This window comes from Poromitra crassiceps (genome assembly GCF_964638095.1).
Source record: "Poromitra crassiceps genome assembly, chromosome: 1".
In the NCBI taxonomy this organism is placed as follows: domain Eukaryota; kingdom Metazoa; phylum Chordata; class Actinopteri; order Beryciformes; family Melamphaidae; genus Poromitra; species Poromitra crassiceps.
In genome coordinates, this window is record NC_139623.1 from 19,731,855 (window position 1) to 19,758,979 (window position 27,125).

Consider the following 27,125-nt stretch of genomic DNA (forward strand, 5'->3'; position numbering starts at 1 on the left):
TTTATCAGACAACGATTGAGGAGAGAGAGAGAGAGAGAGAGAGAGAGAGAGAGAACGAAAGAGAGAGAGAGAGAGAGAGAGAGAACGAAAGAGAGAGATAGAGAGAAGAGAGAGAGCGAGAGCTGTCCACGTCTTTTCCCTTTGATCTCTTAACGAGCAACAGCTGTTGTCTGCGTTCAAACCATGTAACACAAAACTTACTATTTTGTTGTGTCCCTTTGTGCCAATGTGCCTCCAGTCTCTACACTTGTAATTTCCCCCGTCAAACATGAAGGAAAATGGATGAGGAAGTAGTCCATGTGTGTGAATCTCATTCGAGCTGTCATTGGTTGTGAAGAGTCTCGTTGGCCAGCCTCCTCTGTCTGGTGGGCTGCAGGAGTTTAGCCCAAATGGGCCGTAGACGGCGGCAGCTCAAGGGGGGCGTGCCAGACACTTGTCAATCACTTATAACAAAGGTGATTGAAGCCTGACACTAGTGTCTTGGGGCTGGACAAAGCTAGCCCAATTTGCTGATTTTCTTGTGACTACAGATGGCGCTGTTGCTGCTCTATAGGTTACACCAACATAAACAACCAATTCTAAGTTTGATATAATGTATGTAAAGAATAAATAATAATAATACTTTTCTCATTTTATTGGAAATGATAGGGGGGGCTTAGCCCCCCTAGCCCATTGATACCAGCCGTCTCTGGTCATTTCCCCTTGGCGCACATAAAGACACGTGCTTCCGTCACTGTCTGCTTGATGGCGAGAGGGACTTCAGCTGCCATCCGCGCTGTGGAGAAGCTGGTCTTACATGTGTGCAATTGCAGGGAAAGAGGTTACTGTACTGGCCGGACACAGGTGTTGTGCGAAAAAATGATGTGTTTTGAATTGGATTAGGGGTACGAGGGTCTGGCGGGGTGGGAGTCTGTGTGCGCCCGGTGCTGGAGGGGGGTCTCCCCCGAGAAGGTGGGAGCTGGACGGGTATGCAGGCTTGGTGGTTGGGTGGGTGTCGGTCGGTGCCCTGGATGTTTTGGGCCGGCCAGGGTGGGGAGAGGCAGCTTGGCACAACACCATCACAACTTTCTGTATGGTCGGAATTATGTAGCTTAATAAAACCAAACAAACAAATTCTCATTTTTAAATCAAGGTGTGTTTTTTCTGCAATGTCGGCTATAGTTGAAAATCAACGTGGCATTCCGAGGAGAGAAGAGTGTGTGCAGGCGTGAGTGGAGAGTGACATCCATGCAGTGCGTAAATGGATCCAAGCAAGGATTTCCTGCATTGCACGGAGATGTGAAGATTGTCTGCGCTCAGGCGTACGTCTGCGTTTGCGCTAAGACCAGCTATTTCCTGGCCTTAAAATTGAGAGCACCCAAGGCGATTTTTTTACTAACACATTGCACTGGAACGCCTATTTTGGAATGGGCAACGCCCAGACCTCTCTTTGCGCTCGGAACATACCAAGGTATCTTGCCAGAGCGCTAAATGACACTTGCGCGAGACAGGTGATAGGCTAGAGGCCCACGGACGTGCCTGGGCCACACCTACACCTGTGTCATCCCAGCGCAAAACTGGACGGTGGAGGCAGACGATAGCTTAAGATGCTGGGAAGATAGCAATAAGAGGCGCACAAACGCAGCGCAAACGATTGGGCCGTACGATGATAGGGCCCTTAGTGTTTGTAGAAAAGTACTATACAGTAAATGCTGTCCATTTACCATTTATCTGACAAAGCGCATCACCTCAAGCATTCATCTTTTATCCACCTCACTAAGGGTTCCTGACTGACTGAGCTGAATGTGGCTTGTGATGCCCTAGGCCGTGAGAAAAAAGGGTCAAAGGGGGAAATGAAGAAAATAACAAAAAAGGAAGAGTGAGAAAAAATAACAAATCTGAGATACAAAATTATCTTTTGAGATACAAAAGCCTCACGAGCTGGTCCTTCACAGGAGTAACCACCTTGAAGCCCATCGAGTCTCTATATAAAAAGGCCCTGAAAATTTTAGATAAGAAACCTATATCTTACCATCATTGCAATATACTTCTAAAGTACAACCTCCTCAGCTTTGACAATTATAAAAAATTTAAAATTGCCTGTATGATTTATAAAATCCTTCATGGGCTAGCACCACCTCCCTTAGAATGCTTTATCAAACGGAGAGCTACCCAGAACATCACGCGAAGCTCGTCGAGAGGCGACTGTGAACTACCTCTGAGACGGTCCTCTGTCGGACAAAATGTTTTGTCCTACAGGGGTAGCAAACTATGGAATAGTCTACCAATGTCAGTCAGAGAGAGTAGCAGTGTTCACACCTTTAAGGGGCTGTTAAAGTCATGGCTCAGATCAAATCAAAACTGCGACCATATTTAAACCCTTTTGTTTCATGTGTTGTTTTTGTATATGTATATCTTTGAAAGTCCTATGTCCACCTTGGTCAATGTCCCTAATGTTTCCTGTTTTTGTTTTATTTGTATTACATACCGGAACTGAAGGTCTGTATGTGCCCACTTGAATTGCAAAGTTAAATGCCTCCATCGTGAATATGTACAGTATGTCTCCTCTCCTTTCTACCCTATGTGTATGTATGTGTCACTTACATTGCTCCCCTGTCAGTTATGTATGCCCTATGTATGCACTCATTTTTCTATTTCTTCTTTTTAAACTTTTTTGTACCTCACCTGTCGAGGGACTACGGATGGAAATTAGCTAAGGCTATAATCCGGCACATTTACATGCAAATGTTCATTAATGTTGCACTGTCCCTGAAATAAATAAATAAATAAAATAAAATAAAAAGCTGAAGAAACAGACTGATCACTGAGACTGAACAAGGCTGATGTGCGCTCCTGCTTGCGCGCGCGCGCGCACACACACAGCGGCATCTTCACCTTTTCTATAACCCTCTCCCTCCCTCCCCCTCTCTCGGCAGATGGTTAACACCTGGGCCGACCCGCTCCTCCAAGGACAGAGGGGAATAAAAATAAAGAAAAACAACACTGTCTCGATTTACACTCAATTTCCCAACTGGTAACAAGTTTACTGTTCCAGAGTTTAGATAGATAGATAGATAGAGAGAGAGGGGGAGGGGGGGGGGGGGGGGGAGCGATAAAGAGGAAAACGTTGGTCTTAACCCCGACAGAAATGTTTACTTTGAATTTGATTCATTTACAAGTGAATTGTAATTTACAAGTGAACGAGCTGCTTGTAAACAAAAGTCACATGACTCACAGGTAGCTTGTTTATTGGACAGAGTTGTAACAGCCTGCAGTTTAGAGACTAGATTATAATAATAATAATGGCTTTAATTTATATAGCACACTTTAAAATGTAAAACAAATCTCAAGGTGCTTTACAGTAGCTAAAATAGTAAAATAAATAAATAAAAATAAAAACAAGCTAAAAACAGCTAAAAGCTCCGAGCTAATAAAAAGCAGAGCGGAACAGGTGGGTTTTAACCCTTGTGTGGTGTTCATGTTTTTGTTACTCAGCCAATGTTTGCGGGTCTGGTGGACCCGCCGCATTATTGGGTTTTTAAATCAATACAGCCATAACAATTTATGTAAAGATACTTACCAGATGTTTAATTTATCCCAATTACTAGCAATGAAGAGAGCATATGGTTAATATTGATCATTTACCTCTGTTAGATCACATTTATCAAAGTGCTATCCGTTTTTTATGATAAAATGGGAAAAAAGGAAAAAAGCTTCTCTCTCTTCAAAAATGATCTCTAAGGCCCTCTGAGCAGAGAATCTTTCCGCCATCTTGAGATGCAGAGCCACACAAAGCAATGAAGGCAGCGCAAGAAAATACAGAATGGTTCATTCAGACATATAAGATGTCCGGGTCCAGTGGACCCGGACATCTTATATGTAATAGAAATGTGTAGGGGGGGTGTATGGTGTGTGGTCATTAAATATGTATTCTGATATATGTTCTTCACAGAAAATGAGCCAAAGTCAGTGAGTCTCAGTTTGAAAAATTAATTAATTGTATCATTTTTCTTTTAATAAAAAATGAAAACGGGTCCCACAGACCCGAACACCACACAAGGGTTAAGGCTCGTTTTAAAAACAGCGAGGGATTTAGAGGCCCGAACAGTTCCTGGGAGTTGGTTCCACAGGCGTGGCCCCAGGGTGGAGAAGGCTCGGTCACCCATCGTTGCCAGCTTGGTGCGGGGGACAACAAGTAGGTTGAGGGTGTCGGATCTGAGTGACCGGGAGGGGGGCTTGGGGGGGAGGAGTTCTTGAAGGTAGGTGGGACCAGTGTGGTTTACTGCCTTGTAGACCAGGAGGAGGAGTTTGAAGGTGATGCGTTGATTGATGGGGAGCCAGTGAAGTGAGTGGAGGACAGGGGTGATGTGTTCTGACTTCCGGGCACAGTTCTGGACATATTGCAGTCTCTGGGTGGATTTGGTGGGGAGGCCTGCAAGATTGCATGTACCTTTATCTCAGCATGATGTCTGTCTCTTCTGTCGTGCTCATACCAGCTAAGAACAGTCCAGACTTCATTTTTCTAGACTTTCCAAGTATGAGAAACTGCTGGCTGTCAGCAGAGGTGGAACGAGTACTGACAAAACCTACTCAACTACAGTACAAGTATTGTTACTTTGGTGAAAATTAACTCAAGTACAAGTAAAAGTAGTTTATTAGTACAAGTAAAAAAGTTGCCTTATTTAAAAGTACTCAAGTAAAAGTACATTTGCGTTACTTTAAAAATGTTCTTCATCTTCACTTTCATCTTAAAGCACTTATCCGGGATCGGGTCGTGGAGGTAGCAGTTCCAGCAGGGGACCCCAAACTTCCCTTTCTCTGGGCACATTAGCCAGCTCTGACTGGGGGATCCCTCGGTCTGCCCTGTGGTTTCCTCCCAGCTGGACGTGCCTGGAACACCTCCCTAGGGAGGTGCCCAGGTGGCATCCTTACCAGATGCCCGAACCACCTCAACTGGCTCTTTTCTACGCAAAGGAGCAGCGGCTCTACTCCGAGTCCCTCATGGATGACTGAGCTTCTCACCTTATCCGTAAGGGAGATGCCAGCCACCCTCCTGAGAAAACCCATTTCGGCCGCTTCTATCTGCAATCTTGTTATTTCGGTCATGACCCATCCTTCATGACCATAGGTGAGGGTAGGAACGAAGAACGACCGGTAGATCGAGAGCTTTGCCTTCTGGCTCAGCTCTCTTTTCGTCACAACAGTGCAGTAAAGCGAAAGACAACTTTAATATTTTTTAATATTTTAATTATCTAACCGAATACACAATTCCCCCCCCCCCCCCCCATACATCCAACACGTTACCAGTGTTACCTAAGCTGTCGCTGTCTTTGTCTGTCTTGTCTTTCATACTGAACATCTCGTTCAGATGCAGCCAGGGATGCTCAGTTTGATTATTCTCTCCTTTGCCAGACAAGCTAGAGCTGGTAGCAGCAGCAATATCACAATCACATACATCCATTTTGCCATGGCTATCAGCTATCAGCAGAGATATCTGAACTAATGTGACGATGGGGATCATTACAATTTGATCATCTACACCTATCTAATGTGACGATGGGGATCATCTACACCTGTCTAATTCAATTGGCACAAGCCACCAGTTTGGGCGCCCTAAATGCGGTGTCACCCAATGGTTTTTTGTGTCCCGTTTTGAAGCTAGTATGGGAGTGTGGCCGTCGCCATCTTGGTTCTTGTGCAGCTTGTGCGAGACGTCACAATGTGGCGCGAGACCAAGTGTTTCCCACAGTCCCCCAAAACATAGAGCTCTATCGTCCCACCGGCCTTAAAACAGCGCTTAGCGCCCGGCGCAGCTCATATTAGTAGGCGTGGACCGGCGCACTGCCTATTCTCCTGTCGGCGCTACACGCGGCCTTAAGCATTATAACCACGCCTTTTAAGCGTATAATTATTCATAACTGTGCTCATTGGTGAACTGCAGTTACTCAATGACATTCTTCCTTTCGAAGCTCCGATCCACTCGATCCATGTCCGGGTTTAGGCTGCATGCTGTCATCTCTTCATGCCAATTTGGATATCTCAGCACATCACAGATCATAGCCTAAATAAAACAATTCAACCTACAGCCAGGCAAATACAGATCTGTTCAGCAGGGCTGATGCGGTCTCCCTGCTGTAGCCTTCAATATAGAACGTTAACTATCGGTGACATTCCTGATAGCATCCAATTCCATGATCTTTATGTTGTAAACATAACTTTGACAATAGTGAACAAGCACCCCCACTCGGCTCATTCAGGGCAGGTAGTTTTATAACTTGTAGACGACCTGCTGCACAGGCTAAATGATGCACATAAATATAGCCTACATTATGTAAAGTCATTGCACATAAATATAGCCTACATTATGTAAAGTCATTGCATAAATGTGTTTTTATTGTAAAAGTACATATGAAGTAAGCCAAGTCTTATTGGAGCGGACATCACAGTAGAACCGTGTTACGCTATCACTCATCTATATCACGTTAACTTTGCGAGGGGTATATATGCCACCTGGATTACATATATGTTTCACATAGGGTTGTTTTTTCATTTTTATGTTTTATTTTGTCCAATATTGAAATGTTCCAGAATTGCATCTTGTGTTAACATACATATTATTTATATCTACCACTTTGCCTATTAGGCTGATTTGGTTGCTATTTCTTGTCGATTAGCCTCAATGCATGCTGGGAGATTTCACATGTGTGGCTTTGGTAAGGGAGCCGGCGCTCTGAGCTCTTTCTTTCATCCCCGTCTGTCTCCATATAGCCTCTTTCATCCCCGTCTGTCTCCATATAGCTTATATTATTCCATATTATGCTCTCAAACAAATCTCATTGCAGTTTAAATACAGCAAGCATGTAAATACGCTACACTATAGCAAGATCAAAGGGAAAAGAATGTTCTAAATGCATTGGCTAGAAAAATATAGCCCTGGATGTCATGATGAGATTAGATTGGTGAAAGTTTGGGCAGAATGATATCGTTTTTTTTCTCTCGCTACCTTTTCTTCTCCCCCGCTGCACAGATAGGATGATGCAACAGCCTGAATGACAGGGGCTCAAAACTACGGTATAACAACTTTTTTTCCATCGGTCATTGTGCCTGTCTGACGCGCGAGAGAGAGAGAGAGGGGGGGGGAGAGAGAGAGAGATGGCAGAGGAGAGCTCCGCGCAATTACGCACAGTAATATAACCGGCACACTGAATAAGGCCTGGTTTTGAAAAGCGATAAGCGCTAAATTAACGCCAGGGGGGAAGAGAGCGTTAGGCCGGTATTTAAGGCCGAAACGCCCATTCTGGCCTATTCTGGCACTGCGCCACGCCTCTTCGGCGTAAAGTGCATTTCGGGGCCTAAAACCATGATGCTATCTTCTCGAGGCAGGCGCAATGCGTGTTTTTTTGCGTTTAACGCCAGTTTAGCGCCTAAGGCCAGTGGGAAGATAGCGGTCATAGTCTTTTCTATCGTCTATTTTACTCTAAATGGGTGAGTTATATAAAAAAAAAATCACCCCCGGTAGTTGTCATGAAAGGTGAAGTTAGCGATAGAGACCAAAACCGTGTTTTGAATCAGGCTGTAAACATGTTTAATCCTGTTGTAAAGTCGGGTTATTTGAACATGGGGGTGAACGGGGAACAACTCATTTTTGGAGCCAGCCTCAAGTGGCCATTCGAGGAACTACAGCTTTGATCACTTCCGCATAGGCTCCATCTGTCCAAGCCCGAGCTTACCCATTGGTTGGGAGTGAGAACGGGTTGCTCTGTCTGCTCATTTTCACCTCTCTCTTCATTCTCTTTCCATCCCCCCCTCACCCCTCCCGCTCCCCCTCATCCCCCCTCTTACCAGTTCCAGCCCTGCTTGCTGGAGGGCGAGTGTCTGTCCATGAGAGCGCTGAGTTTGAGCAGGGAGAGCTTCTGCAGCAGCAGCAGCTGAGGGGCCATCTGGGTCTCCACTCCTGACTGGAAAGGTAGTGACGGGTGCAGCTGCTGGCTCACTCCGCTACACACACACACACACACACACACACACACACACACACAGGTAAGGATACACACACCGACATACACATATAGGCACGCACAGGCAGATATGCACACACACGCACCCACCCAACCCACCCACACACAGAGGTAAGGATACACACCCAGACACACATATGCACGCGCATACGCACACCCAGCCACCCAACCACACACCCACACACCCAGAGGTAAGGATACACACAAACACAGACATACACACAGGCCCGCGCACGGACACACAAACATGGCCCTCATGCATAGAAGTACTGTACTGTAGCAGCTGAAACATAAACAATGCACACATACTAGGGCTGGTCGATATGGTTGAAATCAATATCATGATAATCATAAGGATTTTTCTCAATATCACAATATGGTTCATGTATGCAAAATCACATTAAATAATCAAATTAATGTTCATCTCATTGAAGCGAATGGTAATGGTAGTGATGTCAAACAAAACAGAAATATTCAAATAATAATATTCAAATAATCCTACCATACCTCTTTTTTTTTCTATATATTTCCCCCCCCGATTTTTTATCCCATTTTTATCCCGTTAGTGCTAATTTTTAATTTATTTATCCTGGTTGCTGCTCCACCCTCTGCCAATCTGGGGAGGGCCGAAACTGGCTCCATGCTTCCTCCGAGACATCGGCAGTAGCCAGCCGCTTCTTTTCACCTGACAGGGAAAGCTTCACCGGTAGGACATAGCACATGGGGGGATCACGCTATTCCAATGAGTTCCCCTCCCTCCGAACAGGCTCCCCAAATGACGAGAGGAGGCACCACTTCAGCGACCAGGATATTGCATGTTTTGGTGAGGGGTTCCTATATGAAGGAAACCCCCAGGGGGCACGGGGAGAACATGCAAACTCCACACAGCCCTTTTTGACGACCCCACCCGGGCGGTGGGCACTCGAGGACATGGGGACGGGCACGCACTCCTTCAGCGCTCACAGCGTCCCAGGTGGGAATCGAACTCAGGACCTTCTAGCTGTGCGGCGACAGCTCTACCACTGAGCATGCCCCCCCATATTTTTGCTTTTAAGTAAAATTTGCTTGTCATCACCATTTAGACAGCAGAAATGTGTCACAATATTAAAATATTTTCACAATATGATTCCACTGAAAGATGATAAACGATAATATTGAATTATTGCCTAGCCCTACAGTACATATACAGTAACAATATTTATATACTTTTTGTCCCTGTTTGTTATTGATACGAGTTAGAATAAAACACGGACATACCAAACAAAGTATTCAGATAAGTACTTGAAGAATCTTGCCGGATCCATAATATTACATCTTTGAAGCCGTTTCCCATTTTCCAGAGAGGACAGGCTGTTTCCATATAGACCAGAGCTGCAATTGCAAAGCTAATGGCCCCAATTCAAACAATATAGAAACAAATTAAACTAGAACGACCGCAACGCGGACTTATGCCTCCGCCATTAGTTCATTCTGGAGTCCAAATCGCCATTTGAGGCAAATTGGAAGAGATTCCGTCAAGGCGCTCCTGTGATGTTGCGTTACAGAGCTTGGAAATTGGGTGTGTGAGAGGTCACAGTGACCTTGAACTTTGACCACCAAAATGTAATCAGTTCATCCTTGAGTCCAAGTCGATGTTTGAGACAAGTTTGATTAAATTCCGTCAAGGCATTCCTGAGATATCGCGTTAACAAGCTTGAAAATGGCGTTGGAGAGCTCACCTTGACCTTTGACCTTAGACCACCAAAATCTAATCAGTTCATCCTTGACTCCAAGTCGATGTTTGAGACAAGTTTGATTAAATTCCGTCAAGGCATTCCTGAGATATCGCGTTAACAAGCTTGAAAATGGCGTTCGAGAGGTCACAGTGACCTTGACCTTTGACCACCAAAATCTAATCAGATCATCCTTGAGTCCAAGTCGATGTTTGAGGCAAATTTGATGAAATTCCGTCCAGGCGTTCCTCAGATATCGCGTTAACAAGCTTGAAAATGGCGTTCGAGACGTCACAGTGACCTTGACCTTTGATCTTTGACCACCAAAATCTAATCAGATCATCCTTGAGTCTAAGTCGATGTTTGAGGCAAATTTGATGAAATTCCGTCCAGGCGTTCCTCAGATATCGCGTTAACAAGCTTGAAAATGGCGTTCGAGAGGTCAAAGTGACCTTGACCTTTGACCTTTGACCACCAAAATCTAATCAGATCATCCTTGAGTCTAAGTCGATGTTTGAGGCAAATTTGATGAAATTCCGTCCAGGCGTTCCTCAGATATCGCGTTAACAAGCTTGAAAATGGCGTTCGAGAGGTCACAGTGACCTTGACCTTTGACCTTTGACCACCAAAATCTAATCAGATCATCCTTGAGTCTAAGTCGATGTTTGAGGCAAATTTGATGAAATTCCGTCCAGGCGTTCCTCAGATATTGCGTTAACAAGCTTGAAAATGGCGTTCGAGAGGTCACAGTGACCTTGACCTTTGACCTTTGACCACCAAAATCTAATCAGATCATCCTTGAGTGTAAGTCGATGTTTGAGGCAAATTTGATGAAATTCCGTCCAGGCGTTCCTCAGATATCGCGTTAACAAACATCGTACGGACGTACGGACAGCCGTACGTACGGACGGACAACCCGGATCCATAATGCCTCCGGCCTGGCTATCGCCGGCGGAGGCAGCCTCCGGCCTGGCTATCGCCGGCGGAGGCAGCCTCCGGCCTGGCTATCGCCGGCGGAGGCATAATAAATTATTAGAGGGGCAAAGAAGCACTATTTTAGTACTGAATTCTCCAAGTGTAAAAATAATATGAAGGAACTTTGGAGTATCATTAATCATATTCTCAATAAAAGAAAAAAGCAAGAACGAAATCCCTTCCCAGTGAATTCAAAGTTGATGGATCAATCATAAAGGATCCAATAGCCCACAAATTTAACCAACTTTTTACTGCAATCGGACCAGCAGTGGTCTCTAAAATCTCTGTGGTCAATGAAAGTCCCCTCCAATTTATAACAGCACTCCCTACTGGCGGATTTAATCTTAAACTGGTTTTATGCTCATGTGAAGTCGCCGGCGCTGACTGCGCCGAGGGGGTCGCCGCGGCTGGCCGTCCTATAGGCGCAGCTTGGCGGAGGGGGCGTGCAGCTCCTCGAAAATGTGACTCCGCGGCATCAACGCGGACGTGACGTGACCAGCACGAGAGCATGAGGAAATGCAATTTCCTCATTTAACAGTGCATGTCCAGCATCTAGCAAAGCCTTCTGCAGGCTCACCAGAATGAAATGGAGGGGCAATAAAATGTCCCCCCACCCCACATGATTACAAATTCTCGGTAAACAACACAATAGCGTCATATGTAATGGACATGAGTGTACCACAAGCCACCTAGTGTTTTGGAGGTGTACCGCAGCCAATGCGCCGAGTTACGTTCGAGTATGCACAGTCTCGAGTCGAGGCTGCGCAGAACCCTGTCAGCGCCTATAGCCCTGTCACTTGCAGTGAGGTCTCTAAGATCTTAGGCTCTCTGAAGAATTCTGCTCCAGGTTATGACAATATTAGCACAGAACTCCTGGTTTCTGATGTTTTTTGTTCTTCTTCTTTTCTTTTTTGTATATGTAAGTTTTTCTTCTCCCTTTCTTTTCTTTTGCCATGTCTGAGTTTGTGTGTTGATGTTCTGAAAACTGTAAAACTACAAAATAAAATATATATACTGTATATAAAAAAAATCTGCGATGTTTCATTAGTTGGAATTTATATTTATGCTTACTGGTGCAGCATGGAGTCATCATGAAAGATAACTGCTTTCCAAGAGGTAAAAGCACTGGGAGTTCATCTCATGGGGATTTAAAAGGGTAACTAAACCCTAAAACACACTTTTCAGCTTTATATGTATATGGCTAGTGTTGCTAAACGATTCTGGATAAAATCTCCACATTTGAGAGTAAACTCTCAGGCACGTGCACACATAGACATCAAAGGGGGCTTGAGCCCCTGCCTTTTTCTCAGTCTGTAAAAAGTGCCCTTTCCTGACCATGAATGCAGCATTTCTAATGGTGCTTTGTATGGAAATTGCCCTTTCCATGCCGTCACTGAAGGCAGCATTCAAAGAGAAATGCATTTTCCGAGCTCTCTTGGCCTTGAATGCACCATTTCTAATAGGCCTCTGCATGGACCAGTGTTTTTCTAAGCCGCCCCTGAAGGCAGCAGCCCAAAAACCGCACGTGGCTTGCCCATTGACTGTTGAGAGCGAGACGGCCCGTCCCTGCCCACTCCAGCAGTGCGCACTCAGCGACATGCAGACTGAATGACAGCAGCACATGGCGCACACTGACAGATATATCAGTCAACGTGAATCAGGTATGTATGTTTGTCAAAACAAAGAATTATACAGAGAGCCACCCCCCCCCCCCCCCCATTTCAGTTTCATGTTCAAATTTCGGCGGTGCAGACAGGCATGCAGCAGCCTGTAATGCCATTTTACACCCCGCCAGCCCAGAGATGTCGAGATCACCTCTACCTGGATGTTAACACTTTCAGTGCCACGGCCCTTGGGCAAAAGGTTGCTTGCTGTGCCACATAGGCCGCAATGCATTTTAAAACAGTCATATAATTTCTTTAATAATTACTATGTAAACACTGAACACGCACAAATAACGATGAGACTCTCTTCTATCACCTGCAAAAAAAAGTTTATTGATCCCATTTTCCGTTCTTTAGTTATGAGCCGGAGAAGATAGCTTGATTGAACGAAAAAAAGAGCTTTTTTTCTACGAGCTGAGATAATGAGCCTTTTGTGAAATTAAACATTTCAAGCACATCACTGACTCTGAAGCTAATTTTCTGATGTAGTCACACCTCAAAAATAATTTCCTTCAATAAAACAGTGAAGGCAAGGGAATTTTGTTTGGAAGAATAATATTTTTAGCTGAAACCAGCAGCGCTGGCGCCTGCATGCGCTGCTGGTTGCAGCTTCTTGCTGATCTTTTGCTGCTGGTGGGCATCGGATATTCTGGCTTGCGTTTGCCAACCCTGTCCTGCTGTCTGGGTCTGTGTTGTGTACTTGGCTCTGCGTGCCCACCTCCCCCCCTCCTCCTCCCCCCCCCCCCCCGTTGTGGGCGGAGTGTCTCTCTGCTCTGCTGTTTTCTCGTTTTCTCTGCCTGTGCTCAGCACTGAAAAAGTCTGCTAGATCCTGCTTTTTTACAGCCGCGTGTACCAGCTCCCATGCTTCGAGTTGAGAATAATAACAAATCCACGGCTGATCATGTGTTGCAGCGGACACGGAGGCTGTTGCAGCGGACATCGAGGTGCTCAATTGTGATAGCAGATTGGCTGCTGCAGGGGCACAGCTAAACGTTGCTTCAATGAAGCCGCTGCATACGGACGGATGCGATGCGATTTCCTTCCCCCCAATGACTTCTTCTGTGTGTTTCACTCCACGTTCTCTCATCTGGAGAGCGCTGTCGCCACCTAAGGGTTCTGTAAAATAGGTTAGACACATTCAATACCTCTGAATATTGTAAGAGGCGATGTAAGAGGCATAGATCGACACCCCCCCGTCAAAAAAAAAAAATCGAGTTATGACGCCATTTGGCGTCGCTGGCACTGTACGGTAAATTTCTAATGACGCCATATGGCGTCGCTGGCACTGAATGTGTTAAGCACCAAACTCAGCCTTCATGTGCTAGGAGAGAGCCCCCAAAACATGGAAGTCACCTCGATACTTTTTTATGCTTTAAAGTCTAAAGTCTATGTGCCAGGGCACTGAGGGCAGGCCCTTGGTCTGGAGGGGATGCAAATCACATCTTATGGTGGTCTATGTAGCAAAAACGGAGGTAAATAACTGCAACTGTAATTCGGCTTTGTCTGATATCGAGTGAGCCTCATTTATGGCTACTGGCCTGGGTAGTTGTTGTGGCTCTTGTTCGACTTAAATGAATGAATGAATAAGTATCATCCTAAAATGAGATATTCCTCTAAATCTGGTTAAAATCTGAATATTTAAAATGAGTTATCCCCCTAAATTGGCCTTCAAATTGCCTGAAACTTCCGCCGCCGCCCTCCGGACGGCGGCATTTCTGCGCCGAAGTGCCCTTTTAAGAATTTGAGCCCCTGCCCCTTTAATGTTTTCTGCACGTCCCTGGATGAATTCTACACACTGTATAATTGTCATGCAGCGAGAGTGCCCTCTAGGGGTTAGAACCCCCTTTTGGAGTTGGGTCTGCCCATTGGCTGCTTTTGGTTCCGATGACATCACCAAGAACCCCTTTCCCACCCAAAGTCAGTCTAATCCCTGTTAAGAAGGGACGCCATGTGGGGTCCTGACCAAATGTCAGTATTTGACGAGTTGGCAGTGAGAATGTGTTGATATATTCTGGGGGCTTAGCTCCCCTTTAACTCTGGTCGTTTTTCTCACCTGCTGCCATGCTGCAGTGATCTGCTCTCCACTACTTCTGCATCCACAGAAACATTCTCACACTCCTCTGCCTCCCCCTTCTCCTCTGTCTCCCGTGGATGCTGCACCTCCAGGTGGATGTGGCTGGGGGAGGGGGGGTATGGGGAGGTGGGGCAGGGGGAGGCAGGGCAGGGGGAGGCGGGGGAGTCCCGGGACAAAGAGGAGGAGGTAGATGAGGAAGATGAGGAGGAGGCTCCCTGACAGTCGTCTTCGTCTGACAGGCTCTGGGACCATGAAGTCACCAGCTGCTGCAGGTCACTGATGCGCTCCATCACACTGTCCAGAGCCGAGAACACGTCCTCGTCCGTCAGCAGCCGGCCCACCTGGGAGGGGAGCAGTGTTATTTTGGACAGCAAATTTAGATTTAGTTTTAGTCATAGTTTTTATAGAAAATTTTTCAGTCATCTGAAATGATTTTGTTTTAGGGCCGGTTCACACCAGCCTTGTTTAGTCCGGTCTATCGGACCTTTCCCCTTTAGTACGGTCCATAGGGTCGGTGTGAACGCTTCTACTCGAACTCTGGTGCGGACTACAAACTGCGCTCTGGTTCGCCTGTGAGAGGTGGTCTCGGTCCGCTCTCAAGCGAACTCTGGAGCGGCCCATTTCTGGTGTGAACCCCACCCGGACTAGTCAGAGGAAGCACGTGATTTTTTTTTGTTGATTTTTTGGGTTATTTCCTGTTTTGGAAGCTCCCGCAGAAGAAGAAGCTGCTTGCTAGCTGTAGCAGTTAGCTAGCTTATCTCGTCTCGTTACCAGCGACATCACAAACAGACAAAAATGACTAGTGGCAGGGGACAAACGTGGAGTCTGTAATGTTTACTGTTCTATTGACATATGTGTCGCCCTCTGGTAAATTGAATACAATCTCGCCAGGTCGAAATCGCGCAATTGGAGTTAGTAGTTTGATATGTGAAAAAATATATTTTTCGTTTTATTTTATAATTACACAAAGGAGAGTATGGACTATCCATCCACACATAAAATTGAGTTGTTTTATAACCAGTAAATAGGTATATTTAGCGATTTAAAAAAAATCAAGATTTCAGTCTTGAGTCGCCTAGCTGAGGGGGGAGGAGAAATAGCTTTACGCATGCAAATCCAGCTCACCTCCCCCTCACACTGGCCAAGACTATTCTTTTGTCCTCAGCTTTCAGCCAATCAGGTGACCTGAAGAACAGCTGATAAGCCATGTGGAGCCGGCTTCCTCTCTTGCTTGTTTACTGAGATGGAGGACATGGAAGCACAGCGAGTTGCAGATTTCCTGAACAGACTATCACAACACGGCCGCACCATCGACAGCGGAGAATTTATGAGTGGATTCGTTCTTGATTATATGAATGCTGATGTTGCTCCTCCTCCGGAATCTGAAGATGACGAAAATGATGACAAAGACAATGTTATTAACTACGAGAGCGAGGCAGAGGACATTGTGAATGAGAGCATCGATAAGGTTTTGAGATCAGTTGATCATCAATCTATTGATGAAGAGTATGAAAAAGAAATGGAGAAAATACGACATTTTGTCTGTGAATGCGAGCAAAGGAGAAAGGAAAACTCAGATGGACAGGCGTCCTGCAGTAATAGATTGAATTCAGACTTTATTTACCGCACTAGATTGAATACAGCCTCTTTGTCACATAACGAGAAGGACATGTTCATTATGGGAACCCTGTTGACATCAATGAATGATTCCGATATGACTCAATGCACAAAGCAAATTAACAAAAAAAGAAAGGTGCACAGGACGAGCTACACGCTACATGGCACTGCAGTCTGCAGAAGTACGTTCTGCTTTGTACTCGGGTAAGTTTGTATTTATAAAACCTTAATGTGGTGTGTGTGTGTGTGTGTGTGTGTTGTGCTACCGTGTGCGGCTAGTTTCTGCTTTGTCAAAGAGGAGAGGTTAAGATGGACGCGCTATTGTTAACGATGCCGCCATTTTGGCGCGAAAGAAACAATAGGACAGGACAGAGCGCGGCCAAGATGGCCGGCCTGTTGAACGCTGAAGTTGACTCTTCTTATAGACACACGTCCGCAGGATGACAACCCGGAAGCTTCCTCCTATTATCCTCACATACCCAGCCCTATGGCAACTCCGAGGGGACATACACACAGCTTCGCACACACACACAACACACACTGAACAGTCTGCTACAGTTGTATTAAGATAACGTTTGTTTTTCAGTATCAGAGAGGTGTGTGTGTGTGTGTGTGTGTGTGTGTGTGTGTGTGTGTGTGTGGCTACAGTAGCATGTGCAGCTAGTTTCTCCTTTGTCAAAGAGGAGAGGTTAAGATGAGCCGCGCCTGTGTTGCGCTGCCGCCATGTTGGCACGAAAGAAACAATAGAATAGAGCACAGAGCGCGGCCAAGATGGCCGGCCTGTTGAACGCTGAAGTTGACTCTTCTTATTATCAATGCTTCACAGCAGCTAACAGCGCTGGTAGTATGTGTGTGTGTGTGTGTGTTTGTGTGTGTGTGGCTGCTTGTTCTCAACTTTAAAACTGAAACTAGTGTCTTTCTTTTTTCCAGCATCAGTAAAAGCCTTCTGCAATCCATTGTCAAATCTTACAAGGACAATGGCGGGGTCCCATGCCAGCGTAAGAAACACCAGCGGACAAACACGAACTTCCTCACCACTGAGGACATCAACAGAGTTGTGACATTCATATCAAACTATGCAGAAGACCACGCTTACGTCCTACCTGGCCGGCACCCTGAGCACAGGGATTTCAGTGCAAAGCTTCTGCCTACGAATGTCACAAAATCTTCAGTGTGGCGCTTCTACAAAAATGCTGTGGAAACGCTCGGTAAGTGCTTACTTTATTAGTTATGTTCAATGCCTATGGGATCATGATTATCATTGTGTACTATTGCATCTCTCTTTTTAATCTGATCACATACTTTTCATTAGGCTATTCTGTCTACTCTGTGATCTTCCTGTGATTCTTTTGATAAATGTTAGTTAATGAATGTTAACTTAGGTTCAGGAGCAGGGCCACGCCTCAACCACTTCTCTAACCACGCCTCTAACCACACCTCAATTACCTGGCAGGTTACATATACATGTACCTGGTGAACCTGTCCTGCCCTGTTAGTCTCAGATCATCTCAGTTCTCTCAACAGACAGACCATGCAGCATAGCTCAAACGCTTCTACACATCAGTAAACTTCGACAATCGCTGGAATCACCATGCAAAAACCAGACAAACTCACCGTGGATGCCGAGCGCAGATCAAACCTCTCCGTCTCCGGTAACATTTATCAGACATGCTAACGTTAGCCGCTAACAGTTAGCATCACAGCCTCCACACCAAAGCCAAGAGTCCACACGGCCAGTCCGATGGCATCTTCAGTCAATATTCCCGTGTCAAATCGACTCGACAAACGTGGAAGGGATCATATTCCAGGGAGGCAGTGTATCAACGTATTCTACGTTGCCGGTGTAACGACGCATTCTGCATCCCTTCCGCACGGGCGCTCCAGTTCTTCCTTGGGTGAAGAAATTCCACGTTCACAAACGGGAGCCCAACATCAGACTGTACCGTCGCCAGCATCTTTTTTCCACAGAGGGAAATGCATTCTCTTTCAACACGGTGACGAAAACTACTCTATTCAACCACACAAATATCAACAACCAAACTTCAGCGCTTCCGGTTCCTGATCGGGTACCGTCGGCAGAGCCAACCACAGTCGGTGTCGTCAGGCGTGACATCAGAGCCTCAGCCACGTCACCCCAGCCGCATCTTCAGCTCCCCCTAGCGAGGGACAGGTCGTATGTCTACTACTCATCCATTTGATACAGCTCACTGCTAAATTCAGCTCTCTTTAATCAGATTCAGATTAATTACTTTAGACCCCACGTTGTGGTATAAAGTACAAACCACGGACAACTAGCCTTCATGGCTAATTCTGGCTTATATATCTATAGGTCCTATATACACACACATATATTTTAACATGGTTGTCAATGTTAAATATACAAATAAATAACACAAATACATCAGTTTAATGGTAAACAACCAGCATTGATCTTCAACAACAACAACAACAACAACAACAATTCTGGTTTCTGTCTACATAAGTCAACATAGACAGATAGTCACAAGTACTTAGGCAAGTACTTCTCTCTTTCTCAACAATGATCATGTTTTACTTTCAAACAAAACATGATATTCAGCCTGTCTCTCAGGCTTCACAAACTCCCTGTGCACACGTACAGCCTACCATCCATCATCCATTTCCTCTACCTCCCTTCAGCCGCTCACAGCAACATGGCTTCTGTTCCTCCTTTTCTTCCAGGGCCACATGGCAGCAGCCTGGCTATTAACCCAAGGAGTCCGGCCACAGACTAAAATCGGGCCACAGACTATTCAGTCTCAGCCTCTTCCTTCTTTTCAAACTTGTCTATCCTCACACCCATCCCCACCCCCTCCCTACCCCATCCCTTCCCCAACACCCAAACATTGTGGTTGTCTTGTCTTGTGCTAATACTTAACACTCCACAGCAGCGTCACCCACCCAGGGAGCTTCATCACTTCATCCCGCCGCCGTGGTAAAGAACCACTTGCTGCTGCTCAGAGGCAGCTCAACCAGCCCGTCGCTGCAAAGACGCAGTTTACCCGGCTACCAATGCTCAGAGCGCTGCTTGCTCCATTACCTCATCCCTTCATCCCTTCATCCCCTCATCCCTTCATCCCCTCATCCATTCATCCCCTCATCCCTTCATCCCCTCATCCCTTCATTCCTCCATCAGAGTGAGGACAGGGGTGAAAGGAAGCCTAGCTCTGCAACCTGTGTTGAATCTTGACTAACACCACAAGCTCCCTCCATCCCTCCACATTCAGTTCCCTCTATCAGCTGCTGCAGTCGCAGTCGCTTCATCAGCCAATGCACAGACCACAGTTCACTATTTCAGTTGCTACAGACGCAGATCGCTTTATCAGTCAGTTTACTCTATCAGCTGCTGCAGATGCAGTTAGCTTCATCAGCCACTGCACAAAATGCAGTTCACTCTATCAACCGCTGCAGACGCAGTTCACTTTGTCAGCCAATCTATCAGCTGCTGCAGATGCAGTCAGCTTCATCAGCCACTGCTCAAAATGCAGTTCACTCTATCAACAGCTGCAGACGCAGGTAACTTTGTCAGCCAATCTATCAGCTTTTGCAGATGCAGTCAGCTTCATCAGCCACTGCACAAAATGCAGTTCACTCTATCAACCGCTGCAGACACAGTTCACTTTGTCAGCCAATCTATCAGCTGCTGAAGATGCAGTCGGCTTCATCAGCCACTGCACAAAATGCAGTTCACTCTATCAACCGCTGCAGACGCAGTTCACTTTGTCAGCCAATCTATCAGCTGCTGCAGACGCAGTCAGCTTCATCAGCCACTGCACAAAATGCAGTTCACTCTATCAACCGCTGCAGACAGTTTGCTTCATCAGCATGTTCAGTCTATCAGCCGCTGCAGACGCAGTTCGCGTCATCAGCATGTTCACTCTATCAGCTGCTGCAGACACAGTTTTGCTTCATCAGTCACTGTACAGAATGCAGTTCACTCTATCAAATGCTGCAGACGCAGTTCGCCTCATCAATAAGTTCAATCTTATCAGCTGTTGCATACGCAGTTCACTTTATCAGCCACTTCACAGAATGCAGTTCACTTATCCACGGCTGCAGATGCAGTTAACTTCATCAGCCAGCTCACTCACTCCATCACCTGCTGCACACGCAGTTCGCTTATCAGCCATTGCACAAGTTCAAAACTCTTACAGCCGCCACAGACGTAGTTGGTTCATCCCCCATTGCACAGGGGTTCAGTTACAGCTGCTGCATACGTAGTTCGCTTCAATAGCCTCCTTGTGCAGTTTACTCAGTTATTGCAGACAGTTAGCTTCACCTATTGCACAGAGTACGGTTCACTCCATCAGCTACTGCAGACAGTTATTTCCATAAGCCACTGCATGGAGTGCAAATCACTCCATCAGCTGCGGTATAAGCAGTTGGCGTCATCAGCCAGAGTGTAGTTCACTCCATCAGATGCTGCAGACAGATAGCTTCGTCAACCAATGCATAGAGCATAATTCATTCGCATCAGTTGTAGCACACAGTTAGCTTCTCCAGCCACTATAAGGTTCACTCCATCAGCTGCAACATACACTGTTAAATCCATCCGTCACTATACAGAGTCCAGTTTATTTCACCAGCTACTGCAGAGTGCTGATCACTCCATCAGCTGCCGTAGACAAAGAAGGCTTCATCAGCCATTGCGGAGTGCAATTCACCTTATCAGCTACTGCAGATGGCAGACGCAGTTAGTTTCATCAGCCACCACACTAGAGTGCAACTTGGTCTATCGGCTGCGGCAGAAGCAGTTAGCTCATCAGTCATGGCTAGAGCTAGGCTACAGTTTAATCCATCGGCTACGGTAGATGCATTTAGCTTCTTCAGTAACTGCACTAGAGTGCAACTCATTCTTTATGCAGCTCGCTAGATCAGCCACAGTGCACTCCCGTCAGCTACTACACAGCATGCAGTTTCTTCTTCAGCTGCCGCAGACAGTTCTATCAGCCACAGACAGACGCAGAGGTCAAATCTTTCGACCCAGTCTCGCTTTCATTCAGCTGCAATTATCATCGCTTATCTGCCATTCTTTGGGGGCATGTTGGGTCTAGGAAGTCCATACTCATCCACTCTCATAACTCAGCAGTCCTAGAAAACTCAGCAGTCCTAGAAATCCTAAACAACGATCGATCTAGTCTTCCAGCCATCATGCATTTCTTGCACAGAATCGCGTTGATCTCGGCTCAACACTAGTTCAACAGATCAGCATGGAATTTCCTTCCCTCTACTTCTGCTTCTACACCTATCTTAGCAACACAAGGCACTGACTAATTATTTCCGCTTCATGTACGCTGCAAGCATCACCTCAAGACCCACTCTTTACCAAAACAGGAAGAGTGGTCACTCAATTCCGGGTCCAGAAGCTACACCAAGTTCTCTGTATATATTCTGAACAACTTCTATATCTTCCTTCCGAGCAATTCCTTCTACAGTCTCAGACTGAATATCTCAGACCAAACCATTCAGGTTCATGGCCGCTGGTCATCTCAAGCATACCATTCCTATATCGCCACAACGTCAATGATCTTTGTCAAGCTCACGCTCAACTCAGCTCTTTCTAAATCCAACTCTTTTGGGGGTCTGAAATCAGCTCGGACGTAAACACGCCTGAGAAGCAATCCGCTCGGGCAGCTCATGCTGAGACGGAACCCCCAACGCTGAGTCTCCTCCTGCCTGTCTCCTCCCAGACAGACATCAACGGATGACACCTTCATGCATTCTCACATGCACTTTCATGCACCCCAATGCTGAGTCTCCTTCTGCCTGTCTCCTCCCAGACAGACATCAACGGATGACACCTTCATGCATTCTCACATGCACCTTCATGCACCCTCACGTGCACCTCATCACTTACACATATCTATCTTCATTAAAGCTTCAAATGATACATTGTTGTGGTGTGGTCCTTGCTAGTGAAATGTTAGTTAATGAATGTTAACTTAGGTTCAGGAGCAGGGCCACGCCTCAACCACTTCTCTAACCACGCCTCTAACCACACCTCAATTACCTGGCAGGTTACATATACATGTACCTGGTGAACCTGTCCTGCCCTGTTAGTCTCAGATCATCTCAGTTCTCTCAACCCACCCTCCCTTCCCTTCATCCCTACCCGCAACCCTCATCCCTTCATCCCTCATTCCTACCCTCAACCCTCATCCCAACCCTCACCTCCTAACATCCTCATTCCTTCCCGTCAAATTCGGTGCATGTCTCTCTCATGTCTCATTCCCAGGATCTGTCTGGAGGGGTCTGAAATCAGCTCGGACGTAAACACGCCTGAGAAGCAATCCGCTCGGGCAGCTCATGCTGAGACGGAACCCCCAACGCTGAGTCTCCTCCTGCCTGTCTCCTCCCAGACAGACATCAACGGATGACACCTTCATGCATTCTCACATGCACTTTCATGCACCCCAATGCTGAGTCTCCTTCTGCCTGTCTCCTCCCAGACAGACATCAACGGATGACACCTTCATGCATTCTCACATGCACCTTCATGCACCCTCACGTGCACCTCATCACTTACACATATCTATCTTCATTAAAGCTTCAAATGATACATTGTTGTGGTGTGGTCCTTGCTAGTGAACTAATGGAATAAATAATGTGATATGTGCTATTGCCTCCTCCAATCTAATACTCATAAAAATATTCTGTCTTTTAGGCAAACGTGTTGTTGGTCTGTGCAGCTTCGAAAGGCTGTGGAAGTCATTGCTCCCCCATATTGCCAACACAAAACCAGCGACAGATCTGTGCTGGCAGTGCCAACTTAACAACAGAGCAATCCAGCGAACTGCCAACATGCTAGATGTGATGAAATCAGAATCCACAGCAATCATCTGGAGCTCGTTGGGAAGGAGCGTGCACTTTACCAGCAGATGACAGCAGCCTGTAAAAACACATGTCAACAGTTGAAGTTGGCATTTGGCGAGTCAAAAGGGCCTGCCACCAAGCCCATCACCATGCACTACAGCTTTGATTTTGCACAGCAGGTGAGATTGTTTTTCTCCATCACATGATTACAGCACACGCACACACACAAAATACTAATCATGACGTTTACAAACTCACTCGCTCATGTTGATTTTGTATCTAATGCCTTTTCTGTATCTCCCAGGTGCATTACCCTTCGGACCCACAGCAACCCGGCCCAATGTATTTTTTGACTCCACGCAAGTGTGGCATTTTTGGTGTCCACTGTGGGGGCATGCCAAAGCAAGTTAATTATCTAATTGATGAAGGAATGGCTTGGAGCAAGGGCAGCAATGCAGTCATCAACTACGTGGATAATATTTTCAAAACGTACGCCTTTGGAGAAACAGACGTGGAGCTTCACTGTGACAACTGTAGCGGGCAGAACAAAAATAATTTTGTTTTATGGTACTCTGCCTATCGTACTATCCACAAACTTCATTTCAGGCTAGGCCTCCACTTCCTGATTGCAGGCCACACAAAGTTTGGCCCTGACTGGTGTTTTGGAATGTTCAAGCAGTGCTTCAGGAAGACCAAAGTGTGCACTTTGGCTGACATTGAGAACGTGGTGTTGGCCAGCTCTCCTGTTGCACATGTAAACATCCCCCAACTGGTAGGACGAGAGGATGGCACCGTGTTAGTTAAAACCTATGACTGGCACCAACGTCTGAGTCCGTACTTCCGAAGGCTGCCACAGATTAAAAGTTACCAGCACTTCAGGTAATTATCATTCTTAGTATTTTAATTATCAGGCAAGTATTTTGTGAAAATGACAGTTGGCAATATTTTAAATGTGCTCCCTTTCTTCGATTCTGTTACAGCTTTGATGCCCAGAGACCTGGTGTGGTTGTGGCCAGGCAACACCGTGATGCAGAACCAGTTGAATTTCAGCTGCTACGTGACACAGATAATCTTCCGCCCGAATATGGTGAAAAAGATCATGTGCAGACCCCGCCCGGACTGGACATGGCCAGGCAGAAGTACCTTTATGAGAAGATCAGAGAATTCTGTTCTGATGCAGCAAAAGACATCACATGCCCACCACCTGCTGCTTCGCTCCCTCTGCGCATATAGACAGTTACTCTGAACCTGCGCTGACATTCTACTTTATTCGACTTTATTCTCTTATTTTATTTTACTCTATTTTATTTTATTGTATTGACTGTATTACGTTGATTCTGATTCTGAAAAGTTACTCTGAACCTGCGCTGGAGCAGGGCTCTCTGACAGCGGTGTCGGAGAAGAGAACGCTGATCCCACCCATAACGCCTCACTAAGAAGAGATAGCTGTGCCTTAGTTACGCCACATGTAATGTGCAAGTTGATTTAATGACACGTACTGTACATTCTACTTTATTTGACTTTATTCTCTTTTATTTTACTCTATTGCATTTTATTTTATTGTATTGACTGTATTATCTATACTATACTGTGTTATTCTGATTCTGAATTCACGATTGACAGTCCAATAAATGCCTTTTAGGATAATGACATTTTTGTCTTCTTTTCACTGTTCATTTAGAACTGACTGAATGGTATATTTTCACGTTATTTCTTTTTCTAGTCCACAGAAATGGAAAGAATATTCAATATCAATGACCAAAACAGTCCTACATTCTATTATATTAAATTATAATAATATAATATAATTATAGTGAAACTAAGTATCCCCCTTTTTGCTGGGATTCTCCTGGAACCCCCCAAAAGACAGCACTATCCCATGTGTCAGTGGACTGATGACAGCTGGGAGTGGTCAATGTAAATGAGCAGCCATTGTTGACTCCCCCCATCAGCTGCCTGGCCCAGAGGTGAGAAGTAGCCGATCTTTGAGGCTGCTTTTCTCTACATCTTGATTTGAGGTGTAACAACATTCAAATGAGCATATCTTCTTCAATTATTTTCAGACTTTGATGTGTGACACATTATTGCAAGCTTTACAGTCTGTAGTTTCATAATCTGCAAAAAACAGAAAAATGACCTTGGCGAGATTGTATTCAAATTACCAGCGGGTGTCACATATAATTGTCTAAATAAACAGACATAAATTGACTGGTTAAACGACGTGCGTCCATCTTTATTTTCTGACATGGAGTAACTGGGTGTCGCATAGTGACACGTCATCAACAATGGCCCGATGGCCTCAACGTAAACTGTCAACTGTGGGAGGAAGTCAGTATGGCCAATAACAGAACGAGATTTCTGCCCACGTGACTTTGGTTCGTGTGGGCAGGACTAGTGGATTTTGGCCTTGTGAACGCAAACCGAACCAGCTGAAAAACAAAACAATGTATCATCCTCTTCTCTGGCCCAAACCAAGGACCCGGACTTTCTGGTGTGAACCCGCCCATAGTCTAGTTTTGATTATATATCGTAAGATTTTAGTTGACTAAATCTATGGTAGATTGAGGGCGCTTTCACACCAACCTCGTATGGTTCGGTTAAATCGCACTAGAGTTTGTTTCCCCCCTTGGTGCGGTTCGTTTGGGCAGGTGTGAAAGCAGCAATCGAACTCTGGTGTGCACCAAAAGCAGACCAAACAAGCGGCCCGAGACCTGCTGAAAGAGGTGGTCTTGGTGCCGTTCCAAATTAACTCTAGTACTGTTCGTTTGTGGTGTGAACGTGATCCAAACTCGATCCGACCCAAATGCAGGGAGCCTCACGCATTTATAGATTAAACGAGTTCCCGTTGTCAGCTGCTCTGTGCTTAATATGCTGAGGACCATGCATTTTATGGGTAAAAACAACATCTTCATTCTTCATATCATGTTTTGGTGACTGGTAAAACTGTGTGTAAAATTTTTGGGGGGATTTTTTGCATGATTGCTGTCATCAGCAGACCAACTTGACGTTATAGGCTACCTCATTTATGGCAAGGAGGCATGGTCTCATCCAAGCCAGCTTCTTCAGGTAAGATTGATTGCAGCCAGCTGCGGCGCTAGGGGGGGCTTTAGCCCCCCCTGAAATTAGCCATGCCCCCCCTAAGCCCCCCCTGGAAATGTCTTTGGAGAAAAACAAAAACTTAATTTATAACAATTAAACTAGGCTAATACATCATAGTAGAAATGAAAATTCCCAGTGTCCTTGAACACAGCATTACACACCTCCGTGGCTGTCTGACCGGGCCGGCCCATTTTTTATGGAGGGGTTCTCCCCCTACTGGCAAGTGATTATGGCGCGTATTATGGCATGGTGTGAGAGAAGGACCTCCCCTCTGCTCTGCTCAAAGTGGCCTGCTCCATCTCAAAGCATCTCACTCTCAAGTTACCACGGAAGTTAAATTTCCTTACATGTCAATATCTACGGAAAATGGACATAAAACAAGCGTCTAGTGTTAGTATCGCGCACCTTTATATTGATCAAGCGTTTATGTTGATGGCCATCACAAAGGAGATACTTTATTTTGCTTTGTACATGGACTGGACTGGACAGCACAGGTCCACGATCGAGCGCACTGATGTTAACAGGTAAGTAGTGTTGTGACGTTCGCGAACGACCCGAATCTATTGAACGGCTCTTTGCTATGAACGAAGGGAACCGAGTCCTACTTGAGAGCCGTTCGTTTTAATGCTGTGCCCAAATTTCACTGCCTGCCGCATCCCAGCACACACACAGGTTAGACCTCCATCCCTCCCTCTGCTAGTCCGCTGAGCAGGGAGCATGGGGCCGGGAGGATAGGTACCCGACCTATCCACTCGTTAGGCGCATGCTGTAGCTGGCCTGGGTGGGCGGACTCAGCTTAATATCAAAACCGGAGTGACTCTGCCGACTTTCTGGGTAGCGAAGTGTTGCATGAATTGCATCAAGGACAGCCAACTTTCAGCTTAGTCAGTAAATTCACTGACTAAATAAGCAATGGGTCCCATTTTTATAGTCTTTGGTTTTGATAAAAAACGCCTGTTGTCCAGCTCAGTCACTATACAGTCTTGTCACTGGCGTGATTGTTATATAGTGCAGTATGAATGGTTCTATTTCTTTTTACTCTGGCACAGACTATTGATGAATGGATGTGCCTGTGTATGTGGCACTGTTTATTTACATATAGCCTATATGCAGTGATTAGCCTAATTTGTCTCTAAAATATAGCACATTTTAAATC

At 45.7% G+C, this 27,125-nt stretch overlaps 1 protein-coding gene across 1 annotated transcript in view; it reads right to left on the bottom strand.

The window, feature by feature from the left end:
• Positions 1 to 27,125, bottom strand: part of LOC310776174 (rho GTPase-activating protein 7) — a gene marked incomplete at both ends in the record, with an annotated part of 178,808 nt that overhangs the window by 112,387 nt on the left and 39,296 nt on the right. The window contains 2 exons of the mRNA XM_083636356.1: positions 7,822 to 7,977; positions 14,402 to 14,763. Coding sequence (XP_083492482.1) covers positions 7,822 to 7,977; positions 14,402 to 14,763 — 518 coding nt within the window. The remainder of the gene's footprint in view (positions 1 to 7,821; positions 7,978 to 14,401; positions 14,764 to 27,125) is intronic.